This window comes from Rhopalosiphum maidis, chromosome 1 (assembly GCF_003676215.2).
Source record: "Rhopalosiphum maidis isolate BTI-1 chromosome 1, ASM367621v3, whole genome shotgun sequence".
In the NCBI taxonomy this organism is placed as follows: Eukaryota; Metazoa; Arthropoda; class Insecta; order Hemiptera; family Aphididae; genus Rhopalosiphum; species Rhopalosiphum maidis.
Window position 1 is genome coordinate 19,737,649 of NC_040877.1, and position 23,028 is coordinate 19,760,676.

Here is a 23,028-nt window from a genome sequence, read left to right on the forward strand (position 1 = left end):
TTATTGAAAATGTAGCTAATAGATAAACTTAAATTTAAAAAAAAATAAATGTACGGTAAAAATAATTTTTAAATAATTCATTATAATTCAAAACATTAATTTAGGTTAATGTAAAAGCGCTTAAAATGTCATTGTAATAACATATAGTCAAAGAATTATGCGTTTTATAGTACTTATTATACATTTTTATCATTTATCGACCTTAACATTTGCATTTTATTATATTGTCATTGACACATATCTTTAAACTTATAATAATACTTATATAATTTATATTTTGTGTAGGTGTTTCTGGAATAACCAATGTACTTATTAAATAATAAACAGTAACCTATTGATTAAAGAATCATTAACACGCAATTTGTAATACTGATTAGCTTTGATCAAAAATGTATTCTTGTCATGACTTTATACAGTTAAAGTATACTACGGTGTAATAGTAATATTTTAATAATTTATGGTAATCGAAACAAATCAAGCTGTTCTATATAGGTAGACCGTCGAAGTTAAAGTTTAATAAAATAACAATATTTAATGCATTGGATTTCTTACGTAATTATATAATAATTTCACGAAGAGCTTTTCCAACAGCCAATAACGTGCGGTATACCTACATATAATAAAATAATGCATAATATCATTTCATACCGATATAAATGCAAGTGAAATATAAGTTTGTAGAAACTAGTATTATACCTAATATCGTGTTAGTTGGTACCTAATAGTAACTCGAAATATTTAAATAATTTAATTGAAATAATTGAATACGATATTATAGAGAGCATAATTTTAGAGATTTACGATAAATATAATCCATACGAATATATGACACGTGTCAATTGTTATAAGGGTTGTTGTAATTGTAAATTACATCCGTAAAGTTCCTGTTTTATATTTTATAATTTTTTTTTTTTATTATTATTCTAATTGTTGTTTACGATTCTCTTCGGTCTCGCCGATTTAAAAGCATCGGACCATGCAAGGCTGCAGCTCGATGCCCGAATGCACTGTACGAAAAAAAAAAATACTACAAAATAAATGTTACCTAGCTATACCTAGTTAGGTGTATATTAATTCGAGCCGTTGAATATCGTTTACGGAAACAATGCTACGATGTTTCCGAGAAAAAAAAATTGCAAAAAATCGTATACACGTAAATTTAGTATTTATCTTCTACAACAAAATATAACAATAATGCGCATAATACAGGTATTCGGTCGAGTGATTATATTATATCGGTATCACTGGTGTAAAAATCACCTTGACGGTATAATTTTTCCGTCCAACCATTCACACATTATGTACATACAGAGTACATACCTAATATATGCATGCAGATACCAAGGTAGGTACTTTATAGGTATATTGGTATATAGTTGAATTAGAATCGGATCTGGTGCATTATAGTTTATAATGTTTTATACATTTTATATCCTGACTTCGGTGCGAGATTATATTATTATGAGTATTAGTATTCAGTGGTACCTATGTAGTATGTATACCTAGTAACTACCTATAGCGTGCACGGAATCGACTGGAACTGATCGAATCGATCTCTATGGCCGCGATACAATAGATAGGTAGATGATGATAATTATATAGTACCCGGATTCGTACGCATTTGCATATTATATATTTTGATGTTGATACACGTTAGAGCGACCACATTATTATTTATGACGTATTGCGATTTAAAACACGGTATTCTATTTTTGAGACTGTTTTCGCACATACTTAGACATACTTTTTTAGTTATTAGGGAATTTGTTGCGGTTTGAATGATATTATCTGTTTAGTGCTTCATAACACGGCTTAATTTTAGTTAACTAACGACCGTTGAAAAATTTCATGCATTAATTATACCGACTTGTTTCTAAATTCTTAGATAAATACTGAACACTCGGTAAACGGCTGTGAACTAAATTCAATTTTAAAATATTCGAAAAAAAAATAATCCTAAATAAGTAGCTATAATTTTCCATACAAATTGTATTTACAGTCACAATCATAATTAATTTTTCATTAAATGTCTTATTTTGTACATACATAGTTTACAATAAATAAAAACGATACATTTTTACCGAGTATTAGCATTTTTTTACAGTATAGAGAAAAAAAAAGCTTGTAAAAATGTTCTATAAAAATCTAAAATTCTAAAATGTATACTTAAATAACTGCCATTACAAATGTACGCTATCACCTAGCTAAAATACAATTTTCATTTACCCAACAATGTTTTGGTACACCAAGAAAAGCAAATGCATCAAAATCTCAAATATATAGTAATAAAAACCTATACGTATCTTGTATGTATTATAACCAAGGTTAACGATTACCTTTACCTACATCAGACGTTTATAATATCGAAATCTTCGATCTTCTTGATCGATGGTCCACAAAAGAATGTTTGGCAGATGTCAAACTGTATAGATATGTTTAGGTGCATCTATAACACTAAATTTACGAACATTAGTGGTTTCTTACGTTTCTCGCGGATCGTTGTTACCCGCGACGAACGATACCGAGCATGGTTACTGGTTGCCGCGAACCCTGAGGCAACCAGTTTTCAAAGAGTCGCAACCGTTCGCATATTAAACGCGTTCGGCTATCGGATAAGACGACCGCATACGTATTGTCTCGTCCAATGAACTCTAGCTATTCTACGCGCAGCCGAAAATCGGATTAAATTTTACGAAATGTGAGCGAAATAATGATACATATATCTAACGGACATATATCTCATCGTCATTTTATATCCAATGAGATACGCGCCTATGTAATTTAAACGCCCTGAGCTATATATATAAATAAATATACGATTATATACACATTTTTAGACAAATGGAATACGACATACCTGTTTGTAGATATGATATTAAGACCAAGCATGAAAATAAAATTAATTTTATATTTGACAGCCAATATTTATTATAATTATATAGGTAAACACAGTGCTGCATTGTTATTTTTATTATTATGTATAGTTTTACTAGACCTATTTTATTTTTGATATCACACCAAGATTATATTTGTGTGAACATTACAAATTTAGATTTTTGTTTGAGTTTTCAGACCCAATATTTTTTTTTATTTAATTTAAAAACTTATCATTATAAAAACTTGAAATATTCATCAAGTTTTAATATTATCGGTCTATAAATGGCATAGTTAAAATTTTTTTTAACTTTTTTGTGCTATTTATAGACAATTTAAAATTTCAATTTTTTTTCCTACAAACCTAAAAATGATTATAAAATATTACTGATGCTTATTACTATAAATCAGAGAGCTACCTACTAAGAATATGCAGTTTTATATAAACAGTGCCTATACCTTTTTGTAGTGAGATTAGTTCGAGTATAAATATTCACCCCGTCATTTATTTTACTGGGTAATTTTGTTTTATAGTTTAACTCAAAAAGTGCAATACATGTTTACAACGTCTTTTTACAACTAAAACTATTTATCACGTTTAAACTTCTGTTTTTTTCAAACCTTTTCATAAAAACTAAAATATATATTTCAAGTAATAAAAGTGCACAAATTATTTAAATACAATTTTTTATTGATATCTATTGTTTTTTAACTTATTAACACAATATATTTTTCACATTTAACTTTATCCATTTTTTAAAAATAAGTTTTTTAAATAATTTGTATTCTTTAATTAATTTAAATGATTTAAGTTTTTACGAAGATACTGAAAAAAATAAGAAGTTTACACATGGTGAATATTTTTGTGTAATTAACACACGTGATAACGTGTATATGGTATATATTTTTGTGTAATCGAGATATTGATGGTCAAAGACCGTGTAATCTCCTTGTAAAAAGGTGTTATGAACATACATGATACATAACACATTTTGAAAAATACTCTAATTTTGTGTTATACTGTAAAATAAATATCTTTGAGTGGCATATTATTCCTTAAACTTAAAAAGTTTCTTTAAAAAAAAAAAATGATCAAATATACAGATACATACTATTTCCAATTGCCTACTTTTTATGATTTAATCTCGATGTTTATAATATGTAATAACTTTAACTAAAAATATTATAGGTATTATATACTCTTAAAAATTTTTAATCTAACGATAAGTGTATGATATAAACATTTTGGAGAATTCTATCTAATATTCTCTAAAATACCATCAAAAATATAACTACCTATACTCAAATTGCATGATGAGTGAATTATTGTACGTCCGAACATTTTACTGGTATTTATACATTTTTACTGTAATTTCTTTCAAAATGTGCGATTCTACAGACATATAGGAAATACTATCTATGTCGATTTTTAATTCATATTTTGATATATAGAGCTTATGTTGTATACTAGGATTGAACATCTTTACCATGCTGAAGATAGAATCTGAAAAAAATATTAAATATTTTTTTGAATGAATAATTTTCTTGTTTTATTTATAGGTTATAATTTAAAATTGTTAGTGTTAGTGGTAATTGACAATTGCATTGTTTATTTTTTCGATTAATAATAATAACAATAAGAGCAGTACATAATAATAATAATAATAAAATACAGCAGAAATATAATTGTGTATGACTATAAAAGTCATTCATTATGATGTCTATATAAATTATATTGTAACATTTATGTTATTTAAAAATGTCATTCAATAAAATTGTATATAAAATACATGACATTAATTATTGTTTTTAAAAATTTTAAATATAACATTTTTACTGCAGTTGCGAATAACTATTTAAAAATATATTATTTATAAAAAATTCAAATTAATTACTAAGGAAAAAATATTATAAAATCATTCGATAATATATTGTTTGATTATAATTATTAGTTGCCACAAATTCGCAATGTGAATCATTTTTATTATAATAATTTACGAAACATTAAATTTTAATTAAAAAATACGTATTAATTTAACATATGAAGTTGATTGAGGGAAGATATTTCTCAATAGTTAATTTAAATGGATTGGATGCATATTGTTTTTGCTGTTTAAATAATATGATAATATAGGTTACGTGAATTTTATTTTCACTATGTATATAGTTTTTATTTTTAACACATTCACACAAAAATTTAGAACAGATATTAAATTAATAAATTTAAAAAATTATATTAATTTATTTTTTATACAAAAAAACAAAAAAGTACATCATTTATCAAATAAAAATGTACATCAAACATGTTATTTAAATTAATTAAAAACAAAATAAATATAGATTGATTTATAAAATTATGATTTTTTTCGTAAAGTATAAAACTTGTTTTTCATAATATTTCTACGAGTATCATCTATAGCAATAATTTTTATTCGCCGACCTTGTAGGGATTCATATAAATTATATGTTTTGAATAATAACAAATAACTTATTAGTTATTAAGGTGGTGTTTTCATATCGCGCAGTATTATAATAAGGGGTATTCCTGGGATAACTGGTGAAGCATTGCAAGTTTCTCTAGACAATTGCTAACTAACAAATCACTATAGTTATAATTACTTTAAAGAACACACAATTCATTCGAGTGATACAATCTATTTGATAAAATATTGGAATTAAAACAGTGATTTGTTTTACAGCGTCTACCTATTTATATTCTATTATGCATGACTAACGTGTGAAATTATTAAAAATACGAAATACAAAAAGTCGAAATGGCCTTGATGGCTTGACGATTGATATTGAAATAAGTTTTTGTAAACCACAACTACTTGCATCATCAATATGCATTCATGTTTCAACAGACCGTATCGCGTAATGTAATTTTTTTTCTAATATAATATTTCGCACGTGTTATGTATAGTCGTGATTGTCGGTTGGATTTAAATTTGTTTTTTTTTTGCAACGAAAAACTAGGAATTTACTGTAAAAATGCATTATTATTTTATAGAAACGAAGAAAATATTTATGTACCTTTCCGGTATTGTATTTTAATTATTTAATATATTTAATACTTTTTTATATTATAATATATACGTCATGTTTTAATACAAAATGCCAGATTAAACGAGTATACGGTTAAAGCGCCAAACATATACTAACACCTTCATCAGTCATGATAATACATGCATAATAAACTTATACTTCTTATTGTTTTACTTTTTCATATTATAATACAAGCTTCTTATAATATTTCATAATAGGTATATGTACAATGTACCCATACTTACCAGTGGTACGTTCGCGTATAGTATTTATTTCGTAATTCGTCGCCAACAATACACGAATCGAATATAATACTATACAAACGCATTCAGTGTGTACGTACCACGCACTTATGTTTTTAAATTTTTGTAAACTATCAATTGTGTGCGACAGGTGGTGACGTTGTCGTTGTACGCTTATTTCGGCGCTCAGCTTATCGGAGCTCAGATGGTAGAGCCTCCGGCAGATTGGGGATTCAAAGATTTTAAAGAGTTCGACCTATACGTACCGATCCTGACGATTATCGAGGTTTGCAAGTTTTTCGTCATAGTATCAGCTAACTATTATTGATTTTTAGATTCCTCGCAGAACGTATATAATATATTATGTATTTGATAGTTTTTTGAATATTGTATGACTATATGTATATAATTATTATTATTTCAGTTTTGTTTCTTCGTCGGATGGCTGAAAGTGGCGGAAGTTCTCATTGGACCTTTCGGCGAAGACGACGACGACATAGAGCTCAACTGGTTGATCGACCGCCACATAAAGGTAAATATTAATCTTCATCGTCAAAATATTATTATTTGTAGAATCAAAACTGTACAAATTGCAGTAGAGATACCGGAAGTAAATAAGCTCAAAACAAATTCACTCATATCATACTAACTACCTGATTTGACTGTATAATTTATGCTACTTTTGATATACTTAACAAATAACAATATTTCATACATAATTATTAATTGTGTTTACAAATCCTTTGGATCGGATTTTTTTGACAGACAATTAATATTTTTAAAAATGACTGTAACAATTTTCCGCTATAGGTATAGATACGTTTTATAACTTTATTACTTATACTTATTTATAGGTTCAGTAAAAATCGGTTCGATAATATTAACATTATATTATAAAATTGCATACTTGTAAAATTTTAAAACGTTTATACGCAGACGTCTACCGCCACTAAGCGTATTATAGCTATAGAAACCATAACTAATATAAGTATATACGTATAGCCAACAAAAATTTCGACAATGGCAGCAAAAACAATTGAATCCTATCGTCTTACAATGGCATACATATGTATGTATGTACATTTTTTTTTAAATCAAACGAGTTATTCCAGTTTTCGTTTAAAACAAAATACGCGTACCTACAAATGCAAATTTTTTTATATTATACATTTATTTTCTATCATTTTAAAGTACAACAATAGTTGGACGACTTTCATATTTAGACTTTACCGTCCATTGAGACCAAACGTTGGTATATGAATAAGATACGCGCGCACAAGCAGTTGACAAATGTTTTCTTAAACTGACGGATGAATGTTATTTGTTTTTTTATTCTCGTTACTAAATAATTTAAAACATTAATTACAAGCCATCACAATTCGCCGCTCGTACAATATATACAATATCCGCGGTTTTCGTTTCTTTTTTGAGGTAAGCACATAAGCGTGACAGAACAAGAGGCCGCACTATAATAATATTATAATGTTCTTTTTCGTTTTAATCGTTCGACCGGTATTGTCGTAATGCCAAACTTAATAAAGTTATAATTAGGGTCAAGGATATTAATATTTTATTAACAATCGTAACCCTTTGATACTTCAATCATACAATTTAAAGATGTTTCAAAATTCCTCGTATTCCTAAATATGGTATTGACTTTGTGTAATTCAATACCTATATCATCATGATCATTGATCAAACACGTAGTCACAAATAATGTTATTGCGTAATTTTTTTTGTTTTTTGTTAGAGTTAAATTGTATTAAATCATATTATTGTTTCAATTAGTAAATTTAAACAAAATGTATACACCTATAAACTTTTAATTCGTTTTAGAAACAAGTGTAAGTATAAATTAATTGACTCTCCGATAAGTATCACATTATTAATATATATTTTTTCTTGTTATCATTTAAAAATAATTATAACAACACATTCTTTGCATGACTCAGAATCTAAAATAACTTTTTAAATTATTAACACTATTTATAAGACACTGTTTTACATAATATACCTTCGACTGCTTTAGAAATGTATTTTGAATAATCGAAAGTTGTAAAAGCGGTTAGTGCTCTTGTTATACTGTAAACACATTAAACTTAATTAAAAACAAATAACTGTTGTAAATTCCAATACTAATATTTTCATAATAATTTCTAAGCCACGTATATAAACAACAGCTAGTTTGTATTAAGTAAACTGTAGTTCAAGTTGAATTTAAATCATCAAAAAATTAAATTATCGTTATTTAATGATTTAGTTATTATTTAATTTCACTTTTATATTTAACTAACTGCATAAGCTGACTTCACCCAAGAAAAATTTTTCAAATATAAAACACGGTGCTATTATATTGGTATACGTATATCGGTTATATTCAAATTGATGTACCTCGCTCAGTGAATTCATTTGACTTGGGGCGGATTCCCTGGAGTGGATTGGATAATATAGTACTTGATATATTTTTGAACGTAGTTTCTACTCTCTATAGTATAGAGTTTATACTTTCTTGATATCTTTAAGAACATTTTAAACTTTTAAGTTTCTATCAAAATCGATCGAGTAGTTTTTGAGTATATGTGCTATAATGATATGTTTATTATTATATTTATAATTTATAAATTACCTAAAAATATATTTTATTTTTTTGTAAACAGTAGTTAAATTGGTTTAACTAAGAATGCTAGTACTTTTTTTAATAATTGAATAAAACAAACAAAAACAGCATGAAAAACGAGAATATTAGAATATTCGTATTTAAGCAAAAAAGTCAGTTTTCGATCATCTTTATTATTTTTTTTTTTTTTTGTAAGATTTAGATATGAGATCCTTATAGATTTGTAATTTTAGCTATTGTGCGTTTTAATATTTTCTATACACAATGACATTTTTAAAATAATTTTACTAATAAGCAATAGTTATAAACTTTTTTCACTATTCTTACGATAAAGACACAATTGATATTGACCAACAAATTACTTACATATTATAATAATATTGAAAAAAAATAAGCTTAACTTACTGAGTCGAGAAAATTATATTATATAAGATAAACTAACCTCAGATATAAATGCCGACCCATCCGCTTCTATCGTTCAGAACCGTTTTTGGTATACAATGATTTATCATTGAATTAAAATTCAACATATCCATTACAGTGATATATACTTAATGAAACCAGGTGCACTCAAAAATAAATTAATCAGTTAATTTTTTAGGTTTGTTATTGGAAACTAATATTTTATCAACAAAACTACCTCATTAATTGTTATTTATGTACAACTATTCGAAACTATAGTTCGAACATTTAATGTAGGAATCATTGCTATAAGTTTAGAATATTATATCATGCTAACATATCGAAATTTTCAACAATATTTCTAAAATTAAAGTCGTGGCGTAAAATTTTCAATTTTTAGCAATAACGTCGATGAAATACTATTATGTTAATTGTCAACACTTAAAACAATTACCATTATTATTAACAATATATGAATATGTAAGATATGTAGAATTTCAAAAAACAACAGGTCAACAGGTGATCTAACTATAAATTTTTTTTCAAAAAAACCTCAAGTGTTGCAAAAATGTATTATGACGAGAGTTGACAATTAAAAATATTTATATATTATCAGTCGTGAGTTTAATATATTACTAGGTATTTATGTAGACACATAGTTTCGTTATTTCATTGTACAGACTACAGTGTGTTTCAATCAATATGATAATATGCTATAAATGTTCATCTGTGATTTTTAAAGAAAATTCATTGACACAGTTCAATGTATTCCTATATAATATACACATATATATTGAAAGTAGATACACAATACAGTTAGTAAATAATTTAATAAGTATTTTTTATTTTTGTCATAGTGATATTTTAGGTTTTATTTGTAAAATTATTTGTGTATAGGCAAGTTACTGTAATATACGTTTAAAATTATTGTAAATAACAAAATGATTCTAAGCTAATTAAACGGGTGGATCAGCTTATATTTTTAAATACAAGTAGGTGTAATCATATAATTTTTATTTTCTTAACTCGGTAATTTGAGATAATAATAGTTACCAAAAACATTGTTAAACATTCATGAATCAATAAATCAATAACGTACCGAATTATAGTATGAATAGTTTAAATATTTCGAAAATTCTATATGATACGAAACCTTTTATTTAACGAAGTATTTTTGAGAACATTAATTAAATTTGAACCAAAATTATTTAATTCTAAACGTATTTCTTTTGTCGCCCGTTGAGACTCGTAATATGAAAGTTTTACCATTCACATTTCATTAATATTTGTAGAAAATTGTCTTGTCTCTGTGATTATTCCTTTCTGAATCACAATAAAATAATCATTGTGTTTCTAATTTTTTTTAAAACATAATAACTTTTCATTTTAATACCAATAATATGCATGCCTCGCTAAGCTCAAAATCTAAAAAAAAAAAATACTTGAAATAGAAAAAATGTAGAAAATATTATGACATCTATTACCATCAATGCATTATGCATAAAGTTATTTTTTATTTTTATTTTCTATCATATCAGGGATAGACTGTGAAAATGAATTCAGCACGCGTTAAACTGTGTATGGCGTATCACCCTGTATATATCTGCAATAGTATACTTTATCGACACGATAAACATAATAATACATAATTATAATTATAATACAGCGCAGTATCTGCTTAACAATAGTACAACATGACTAATAATGCGTAGTTATCGCACGTACGAGTTAACCACAGACGTGTATTATTTACTATATAGATACGTGGTAGGTGTATACGTACGCCGTATAAACGCGAGAAATGTGACGTATTCGTTATCGCGTATTATTGAAACTTCATTTCATCCGAGGGATAAGTGTAATGTACGTGGGTTTTAGTCGGAAATACTTATATAAAGCATTATTAAACTGTAATATTTCAATAGATAACTATAATAAAGATTAATGACAATACGCCAATGATCAATACACTATTATGATTGTTGTTTATTTATTTACTTCTAAGTAGACAGTTTTTGATATAATAGAACATTTTTTGAGTATTTACAATATAAACTAGTATAGCTTTGGTGTTACACATTAATGGTTTTCTTTATATTTTAAAGATAACTTTTCATAAGTTATTATATGACAACGATTATAATAAAATGTATGTAAACCGTAGAATTATTTTATACATTAAAAATAATGTGAACTTTTTTCATCCCTTTCGTCATGCAGTGTAAGGAACGCATCAATGACATATTTGAGATGGTCGAAAGAGTCGTTGATACACGATCTCGGATGGTTGCAATAAAACAATGTTACCCCGAAAACGACACGTTTGCGGACAAAATGTTGTAAAATTTATAAATAATACTTCGATATTCGATATTCGATAATGTTGGAATTTTAAGCTTATTAAATGAGTATTCATGCAGTATTAATAAAATAAGTTATAATGATTATAAAAATTATAAAAGTATTCTACAATATTTAAAAACAATTAGTTATCATTACAGAGTGATAAAAATATAAATTTAATTGTGTATATTATGTATATTAAGCGTTTTCCGTTTTAATTTGTACGTAATATCTAATACTGTAGTTTTTGATATTAAACTTTTTTTTCATCATAATATTCTAGACTTCGTAGAAATATGAAGTCTATTTTATCATACATAAATTATCACCTATCATCATTTTTATTTTTATTATTATTGATATTGTGTGGTCCATAGTTTAAGATAAACTTAATGTATAGGTATGTACTATACTTTAAACCGTTATGAATAGTCGTTGCCCACATAAGACACCCGGACGATAGACCGATCATAAAATTAATAATCTGTAGGCTCGGGAGACTACAATACTGTATCACACAACTTGACAACGTTACACCAAATTGTGTCCGCAGCTGTTTGATTTTTTTGACAATATCTTTTGTTACATAGTGGCTGTCCGCAATTGTGTTGTGAAAAAGGTACAGCGTTTGCAATCGTGTTTTATCCGATGAGGTCAAGAAATTCCGTTTTTGCCTCCCCACTCTATTGTATTTTTTTTGATTATATGATACATTGATTTATTTAAACATTTGAATGTGTTCTTCATTATATTTTTTGTATTATTATAAATAGTATAATACTATATATATATATATTTGTATTTAATCACTTACAATTTACATAATTCAATTATATTTGTACGTGTGTCTTATATTTATTTGCTAAAATAAGTATTATTTGCTTGGGAGGATGACATTTAGGTGCGTCCAAAAAGCTATGTACTGGTTTAGAAGTGAGATGGGAGAAGAATTAGATAGGTCAATTGAGAGACGACCACTCATCTTGCAGAGTATTGAGTTCAGGGTGTATAGTCAGAGTTCAGGGGGGGAGGGCTACAAAATAATATGACTGAGTCATTCAAGAGTAAATATCGAACATAACATTGCATGCAGTATAGAAAAATATTTCATAAATTATAACATGAAAAAGTAAGTCTTACTTGGCCACATGTCCGGAAAACACTTGTTTTAGGTTAGGTTTACGTGTACAATAATATGTTGGAAGAATACTCGGGTTGACCTGCAATTTTCGGTAATTCCTTTATTTCCATATCTTTTATAATATGTATGCTATAGTTCTGTTTTGCCCGATAGTTACAACAATAGGATGTGTATATTTACGGCCAAGGCACAAAAATATATAAGGACTATTCTCAATCAGTTCAACTAAGCAGGGTGCCAAATATTATAATACGATTATAGGATTATAGGAAATTGCTCGGGGAATTGGATAGCATGCATATTATAATAATTAATAACGATATTATATAATTTATTATTTTTTGTTCGTGTACAGGCGGCTTATATGATCGTAGACGAAATGCACGAAGAACACCCGGAACTACTGAAAGACCAGTACTGGGACGAGGTAGTGCCCAAAGACTTGCCGTACACAGTGGCATCGGAACACTACAGGCGCGAGGAGCCCAAGGGGTCGGCTGAGTGCTATAAGGTCAAGGAGTCGGATTCGTTGTATGCGAACATGGCACCAATGCATCACATGCACAGGAAGACCGCGGTGCCCGAGGACGTGTACGCAGACTACGTGAGTACAATATAATTTAATAATAATGATAACAACAATAATCGATGTATTATAATATTATTGTTTATATTTTGTACCTTTGTAATTTATCGTTTTTACTATTATTATTATTATTGTCGTTTATATAAACACTGGACAAGAGTGGACATCGTCACAGTTCACCCCTTCCCCGTCATCACCCATACACCACTCAATCACCTTTAGCCTTAATCGATTTCCCCTCCTGTCTGACGACGAACAGATGTTTCTGATTTAAGTCTCTGGTAGCTACAATTACGTTATACCTAATAATCGGTTTTATAGCTACAGATAACTCGGCCAATGTCCTGTCCGATCACGATAATTGTACCTAGATGCGAATCACGTGCCACACCGAATCGTCGCGTGTTAGTATTATCATTATTATTTTGCAAAAGTATTCGAAACGACGTACAACGTCGCTTCCTCATTTCTGCACAACGGATTAGTTTTATATTTTCAACGTAACAGTAAAACTTCCTATTCGCGCACATACAAGATAATATCAGGAATAATCTCTTTAATCGATTTATATCTCATCATTCGATCATTTATGATCAAGATTCAAGACTTATATTACTAACAAATAATTAAATATGTAGGTATTTTTATTGATTATAAATACTATTATTTATAAATTTATAATCAATAGTACTATTTATTATATTTTGAAAAAAGAACATTAAAATATGCACTATAGTACATAGTAGTGTAATTCGTACTTAGGTACTGAAAACATGTAGTCAAAACACATTGTTATTAGTTTATTACTATAAAAATATGATATACTAAGTGTTGAATGATCTTTAGGGTTAAATTGGGTCACTATTCCATTCTGATTAATTGAGAAATGAACATATTTTAAAATCAACTAATGGGATAAATAATAATAAAGATACATAGGCATTTCAAGTAACTTACTATTGAAACAATAAATTGTTGCGTTAATCCATACGTCATATTCTTGCAATCTTGCAATATGATAAATGATATATAATAGGTTCTGGAATCCAGACAAATCATACACGAGGCATTCGATCAGGATTTAAAATACTAATAAAAAATGTATCTGAATAGTATTATTTAATATATTTTCAAAATATATTTTACAACCGTATACAATACGACCGAGTTGACCTATGGTTATGACAGATGATAAAACGCACTCTACTTTATGAGAGATATAGTCATCACTATTGTGTATCTGTTTGATAAACTAAAATATATATTTTTTAAACCTGCGCGTAATTCGAATAATAACAATCCCTGTGCGTTTAGAATTAATATAATTGTGTACGTTCATCCTACACTCCTTTTGAGTAAATCGACTGCTCGTCGTGTTGAGATTAATGAACCCGGACGGGTAAGTATAATATGCTAAATTATAAATTATAATATATTGTGCCCACCGTGTTTATATTTTGGTTTTGATATTTTTTTTCTGTACACATATGTTGGTATAATATGTGTGCATACCTATATTCGATCGAAGGTCAAGCAATCGTGTAGGAATGCATATCGCGGAGTCCCAGGCGCACTACAGGCCACAGGTGGCGGTAGTATAATAGTAGTCCATACATATATGCAATAAGTAGTAGTTATAATAATAATAATAATAATAATACGTATTATTGCTGCACTAGCTTCACTCGACTAGTTCGGTCCGATTACTATTATTTATGTTTGTTGTGTATATACAAGTAAACTTCATACTACCGTCTAGCTATCTCGTCGACCACGTCTGTAATTTAAAAAAAATCGTATAACTGTCGAAAATCCGAATATTTATTCTTTAGTCCGCCATTTATTTCTTCAAAATTAAATGTTGTAGACACGAATAAGTTTTCAGACGATTATATTTTATTGAATTATTAAAAACATACATTATAGTTTAAGGTACACGAGAATTTTTCGTTTATTTTATTATTATTGTTATTTCGACGTCGATGCGAGTTGAATTCACAAATCGACGCGTTTTCTAATTATGATTGTGCCTAATGCGCATGCGTAATCGTAGACAAATCGTTTTAAAATCCTCTAATCTTCTAATGAAATAATATATTAACCAATTATTATAATTATAATAAATAATAATATAGGTACGTACAATGTACATGTAACATGGGTGGCTTTTGAGAAAGCAGAACATACTCGTATGTAATATGTATGGATACTTTCGTTTATGTTTTCAAAATGTTTATGAATGTAATCAAGTGTATGACATATTATAACGGTTGCAATAGTTTGAGACGTTTATCTCATTTATTATATCTATGTGATTAATTTCTAATGGAAAACAATTCATTTAAATACTATACAATAAAACATATTTTTATCGTCATTCATCGTACGTTATAAGTTGTATATTATAATTTATTAGGTTTTATGTAGGTATTTACAAAACCATTACAATTTAAGATTACGCTAAATAAACTATGTATAGTATCGTATATACAGAGCCGGATTTTTTTTTTTTTTTTGGGGAGGGGGGCAACGTGGTGATTACCACGTTTATTTTTAATTAGTATTTATAAATTATTTAATATACATATATATACCACTCAAAATATCCCTACTCGTCTCCCCCTTAAACAAGCTTCAGATCCGCCCCTGCACATGTATGCTGTAATAATATTATGAGATACTGATTACTATTAAGGTGGGAAGATATGCAACCCAATATTTTATAATAATAAACGGTCCAAACCCATTTTATTCCAACTTTTTTATCTATCGACAGAGAGTTTTTTCTGTTAATATACCTACTTTTCGGTGGTATATCTAACACACAATATACTCGTACGTGAACATCATAAGACCTCTGAAATATACTAAATACGAGTGTATGACTAAATACACTGGTATGATATCAACTTTAGAAAGAATATCATATAGTCGGTGAAGGCATGTTTTCATTATTACTATATTATGTTTAATTATAACATAAACCTGTCTGCGTTCTTCGGCAGACAATACTAACAGCAAACAGCGGGACATAGCACACATGCGCAGAACCAAGTTCAGAACATACCAGAGTATATTTTAAATATGATGCTAAAAACCTTATTGCAATCATAGCAGTGATCTAACCATATGCCCAACATTTTAATTTTTAAATTTAACTGATGGAAAAAAATATACTAGATTTACAAACAAAATACAACTTGTCAATTTATATTAACAATTAACTTTTTTTTTATAAGAAATTAATAATAATAATAAATAGCTTCCTATTAAGTAAAATAATTAAGTACTATTATTACTAATAACTTATATTTTTGAATATACAAATAATTGTAAACAGTGACCGTATATGGTTAGCGACATTTCCGTAAATTTTCAGAATTATCAAACATTTAAAAAAAATGAGAATTCAAAATATATTTTAAAATCCTACACTAAAACATAGTTATTGATCATTAAGTACAGTTTCTATTTATAACAACAAAAAAAAAGATAACTATTTATACTCGTACTATTAAACTGCTGAGGAAACCTTTTTTAATAATTTTTAAATTTTGAGAAGTGTGGAAAAATAAATAATAACTTGTTGATCATTCCTTGTTACTGTAAGTAACATAAGAAACAACAATAAAATATTAATTATTCATAATGACATATAATCGTCATGAAAAAATCTTATTATTCCTTCACGAAAGTCAATAAACCACCAGTTTTAACATCCTATTTTTTTTTGTTACTGGAATGACACACAAAACTATAGTGACTATAATCTACGGAAATGGAATACGTTTACAATGAAAAAGTTATTCAATGTTACAAATAGGAATGAGTAATCGACAAAATAATCAATTAGCGATTAGTGATAACAAAAATTTCGTGAGGGAACTCGAAAACAATGAACATTTTCATCAATAACTGTTGTCTCCATAAAGCCGCAGGAAAATAATTTAAAAATACAATTTGTCATTCAATCAAGTAATCTCAATTATTTTACCATTTAATAAAACAATATTTTTTTTTCTACTAGAAATGTTTAGTAACAGACTAAATTTTAACTACAATAATTGAAGTTTGATTCCGGAAAAATTAATCGTCCCTAAACACTTAATCACAACTTAAAGAGCTATGTATTCAAAACAGCACAGTCTCAAACGTGTAATGGCACCTCTCACCTATACTATATATATATATATACACCTATATACGCTAATCTAACCTATTCTAATTCCCTATTCATTTTATTCATACGCCAATTATCACGGATATTGATATGTATAGTTACGTACATTTTACCTCGAGTTACGTATTTTTTAGGTGTAGCTACAGTATAGATTTTTATATTAAAGATTCCAAACGTCCCGGTTTTTAAAATTTGTTGCGGACTGCGGTAGTGCGGTTCCTCTAAAATTTTAATCGAAGTTTTGAAACGTCCCAAAAATATATTATGTTATTATATTTGCATTACATCATATGATAATATCTTTCTGCGATATTTACCGTTTTCGCATCTATTTATCTATTCATAGACATAATACCTACCCATCTATTATTATTCTTTAAATTAATTTTCTTATATTTAATAGAGGATTACTCATTCCTAGCTGCGGAAAATAAGCATTATAATTTATTTTATTTAAGTACGCTTTTTTTTTTATTACATCTGAATTCCACACTGGTCAACTGATGCATATTTTTACTGGAAATGTTATTTATTTTATCACACTACTATCAGTATTTATCCCGTAATGATTACAACAGAAATGTTGAATGTATAATTTATTAATTTATAATAAATATAACTACTATACATATTACAAACTGTATGGTTCGATCACAAACTTATCATATTACGTATAGCTTAATAGCTTACCTATATTGGTTCAATATTCGTGGTTTAAAACTATTTGGTATTTATAATACCATCAAATATTTTTCGGCCATATATTGAGTCGGCCCGGTGTCCTACAGGCGGGAGCATCACGCTATCACACCTGGATCCTGCAGAATTCTTTATATTCCTTAACTAAATTTAGATAAGTGTAAGATAAGTAAATCACCTCTTTACTGCTAGGCTGACTGTTGTTAGATTAGAATTAGGATTAAGGTATAAGACAAGTGTTTTACGATAAATAAATTGACTTCGTATATAGAAGAAGAATTAATAGCGCGTGCTATCTCACCCTTCGTGATTGTTAAATGTTAGTCGATTTTGCTATAAATATCATTAAGGGGAGTGTACCTATATTATGTTTGGAACGCAACTAGATAATAACTTTCGAAACAGTTGACGTGTATGGGTTCGCTCGTTATTATGACAGGTATAGTTGGTACAAACTACAAAATACCTATTCATTTAATATCAAATATAATATTATAAAAAAGACAAATTGTTTGAAAAACATCAATAAGATATAATACACGTTAAGTATTTTGCTTTCTAATTTAAAACCAAAATATTTGGTTTCATCGTTTATGTACAGTAATATATAACACTATGTAAACTTATACGGTGACCATAATTCATATAAAAAAAAAATTATAAATAATATTTTTATTAATAGAAAGATGGTTTTTAATTTTATACATAATTTCTAATAAAATATTAATTTATACGAATGTTTTTTTTTTTTAGGAGAGCGTTGACACGCCAATGGCTGAACGCCGTAAAAATTGGTTCCAGAGGCAAATACATCGAGTGGGATCGATTAGATCGTCATCGACAACTTATTCGTCTGGTGGTCTATTCAATCGAACCAGGCACAATTCAGTGTATTCGAGCCCGGAAAATGGCTTACCCGTGTCAGCAGGCATAAACGGTCACGGCCACATCAACGGCATTAACGGGAGCACACCACATTTGCAAAAGATAACGCTGTACGACCGACTGTGGGGTAGGAAATCTATGAAAAGTCGACGAGGTAGTACTCAAGGTATTTATAGCTCCTTTAACTTTTTAAGAAACAGGTTAACTCTTTTGAACACAATTTTCTTTTTAATTCTTAAAAATATATCAAAATATAGCACTCAAAAACGTTAAATTTGTCATTCTACTATATATGCACACAAATTAAATTTTGACGGCAGTTATGTGTATATGTTATTATATATATACAGATACATTAATCGAAAAAATAAGAATTCTAAACTTATATAAGTTATGTATATTAATTCGTGGAATGAATGTAATCAGTTGTAAAATTAAAATTCAATTTGTATTTTATTACCCTACTGGCAGAGGTAGTTTTTTATATAACTGCGCGTTGATTATACGAATCACTTGCTATTATTTAGGTATCTACTATCTACCTATTTCATTAAATATACGTGGGATATACGTTAACGTAAAAAAAAATCGGAAAAACACTGATTAGGTGTTTGATATTTCACGTGTATTTAAACGTCATAACGAAAAATGATTCGTTCTGAAGGTCGTCGTGTTAATAACTTGTTTGCTTATATTTGTTTTTATTGAGCAGAAATCGACAAAACGCGCGTACAGTTTTAACAATTTAAATAGTTATTACTCAAGTGCGTCATCATCGTATCTCATTAGCCAAGAAAACCATATCAACGTGTGCGCATAGAGATATTAGTTAGGAATAAAAACTTTCTTGTAGTGTATACCAATCGCAAAATCTTATGTTACGAGTTTCGGAACAAAAATTGCGCGGAATCATTGTCGTAATCACTATAAATCTACAGAACTACAGGTTTTCACTTTTTTTTTTGCACTACACGCGAATATAATAATATTGTGTCAGCCATTATTATATATTAGATAGGTATAAAATGCATAGGCGTGTAATAATATATATTGGGCATGTAAACTGCAGAACAGGAATTTTTCAAAATTTAAATATAAACCAAAATCCGTGATCAGTAATTTCTCTGTTTATACGTTGAATTTGGTTTCTATTTGCAACCCACTCATCCATATACCTGTATGAATATTTATTCCACGTGATTTATTAAAAGTTAATAAAAATGTATATTTAAAAACATTTGTTTTCAACATACTAACCTGACCATTCATTTAATATTATAGTGAATAATAAAATTTATTCTTTGACCGAATAATTCGTGTGTTTTACATAAAAAAAAATAAAATCTGTTTTCTACTCACATATTGGTAATAATGTTTTACGAATATCCATTTTGCGTAGGTATAAACTGGTGACCGATATACTGTGTAACTTGTACAGGTATATAGGAAAAATATATATTCTAAGTTTTGAGTAGTTTCAAATTACGTAGACTTAAAATGTAATTTTTCGAATATCAATTAATAATTGGTGACATTTTGTTATAAATTTCAAGTCAGATACATCTTAATCTTTAAATGTTTCTAATAAGTTATTTCTTTTACAAAAAGGAAGTCATGGGATACCCGAAAGTCTTGATGAGTTATCGTATTTGGTTTGTTTTAAAATGGCTTAACGGCAAAGCTCATTTTTTTTCTTCATTCAAACAGGAATATTATTAACAATTTGTCCGGCTCGATTGATTTTGTGTAGATTAGACTAATAACAACGTTACTTGTATTTTCTTATAGGCGTTTCGTGTGATGTGTAATTATACTAATTCCCGATTTAATTTCGCACAAAGTCAAATTTGCGATAATTTAATCGAAACTGCAATTACTTAGTACGGTATAATACGTTCGTCACTCGATCACGCAAGTACTCGAGTATATTCTGCAGAGACTAAACAAATTTAATTTAGTAATATTAATGTTACGAAAAGTGGAGCTGTCATTTTTCCTGCGTATTTTAATAGTACTACACGTTTTAATGAAGGTACCCAATACGCGCTATTTTAATATAAACCGTGAACTTACAAGTTACAAGTGTTCAAACGTTACGTGCAGAACACCTAATGGGTCGACTTCTAAAATACCAAGTTCTCGATACATTTTTAATTATAAATTATTAAAAATATGCACGTTTTTAATTACTATTACGTAAAATACATCATATCGAGTTCTTAAAAGTTAAAGCAAACAAAATTATATCTTATTATTATTACACGCGTGCAAATTGTTTGTATTGTTATTATTATAATTAATAAAATAATTAATTCGACTCAGGTTAAATTTAATTCACTTATATAATTCTGCATAGTATTCAGTACATAATATTATATATATATATATATTACATATAGCCATATATGTGAAGTCGATATAGGTATAACGTATACATATATAAATAAAATAAATAATATTAAATACTAATTTTATGTTATAATAAATTCCAATTACCTTTTAAATAAATTATGTGATTAACAACTATTATAGTTTGTAGTCTCGCTCCATATTTGCATAGCCAATACGTCCCTGCAACAATGCAATATTGCAATTTCCGATTATATAATATGATCGTCAAGTTCGTACTTGAATCTCATTTATGACAAATCTGTAGTCTGTCACGTTTATAATGATTTGAATGGCTATGTTGAATAATGTCTATTTCAAAATTTTACGAATATTTTGTAATAAAGTAGTATTGTTTTTTTTTTTTTGTTATATACTTATAGCTACTACCTACATATTATAATGTTAATTATACTTCTTTCATCGAAATTGAACTTTTATAAAACATTAAATTATATAGATTAGCTCTAATTTCGCATGTAGATAAACAGGACGTAAACGACTATGGTTTTTGAGCGTTAGTTTAATAATTAAAAAAAATTAAAGTTGAATACACAGTTTATTATTTTTGATAAAGAATTAATTTGGTATTATTTTCTATATTATATTATTATGTACGGATATTTCGTATTACCTATTTCGTAATTATTTGTCTATAGACGATAGTTTGACATGAAACACTTATATGGCACTTACGACTTACATTTATAACACTTATACTTATATGTTGTAATCTAAAAAAGAAAAAAAAGTAGAATAAAATAAGGGTATTTTGATTACCAGCTAAGCGCGAAGGACTCTTAGGAATCACAGTGGTTATAACACCGCTGTCATTCCCGTTATGTGTCTGCCGTTCCACATTTTAAATCAGTTAGTCGCGTATGTATACATAATATAAGTAGGTACTTATACTCTACACAGCATACACGTAATCCTAAGGACAATAAATATCGTATGTTTTACTTTTAGGTTCGAACAAGATTAATGGACAAATGAATGCCAGAGGAAGGCCTAGAATTCCGACGCCGGATGTGCAAAAGGACGGTGCTGTCGATAAGGACAACAAACAGAATATGTCCGTCAACGGTTCTACTCAGTCAGGAACATATCCGTCAGATTTGCCCGCAGTCGTACAGGTACAATAATACAATAAGTTGTAATAAATATAGTTTTATTGGTTGAAAAAATAAATAAATATATAGTATACCCAAAAAGGAGCTGTCATAGTGTCATCAATCGTATATTATTATATTCGCTAGTAGATTCGATAAAAATGCATATACTATGCGAGTAGGTTATTTAAAATTCTATCTATATACGCTATTAAAAAATTCTGTAAAATTACAGTTGAAGTCTGAAATATCTAGTTTTTAAAATAGTCCAATGTGAAAAGTGTCTAATAATTATAACTTATAGGAATGTATTATTCGTATCGACCATATACCTACTACAGTTTGGTTGTTTTCTGTTTATTAATTTTGCCTTCTGGTGCTGGTAGCCGGTTTCTTAGATTCAGATATGTTTGTGTCTTTCAACATTTAATAATACGTGTACCGAAATTCTAGATAGGTACTTTTTTCTTTGATATATTTTGAATCTTTATTAATCAATTTTTTCGCGTTAAGA

The 23,028-nt window shown here is 27.9% G+C and overlaps 1 protein-coding gene across 2 annotated transcripts in view; it reads left to right on the top strand.

Annotated features, from left to right (window-relative positions):
* The window catches only part of LOC113561068 (bestrophin-4), a 49,242-nt gene that overhangs the window by 18,855 nt on the left and 7,359 nt on the right, over nt 1-23,028 (top strand). For both annotated transcript variants that reach the window (XM_026967273.1, XM_026967272.1), the window contains exons 6-10: nt 6,313-6,447; nt 6,586-6,693; nt 13,020-13,268; nt 18,883-19,180; nt 22,372-22,538. In XM_026967273.1, coding sequence (XP_026823074.1) covers nt 6,313-6,447; nt 6,586-6,693; nt 13,020-13,268; nt 18,883-19,180; nt 22,372-22,538 — 957 coding nt within the window. The remainder of the gene's footprint in view (nt 1-6,312; nt 6,448-6,585; nt 6,694-13,019; nt 13,269-18,882; nt 19,181-22,371; nt 22,539-23,028) is intronic.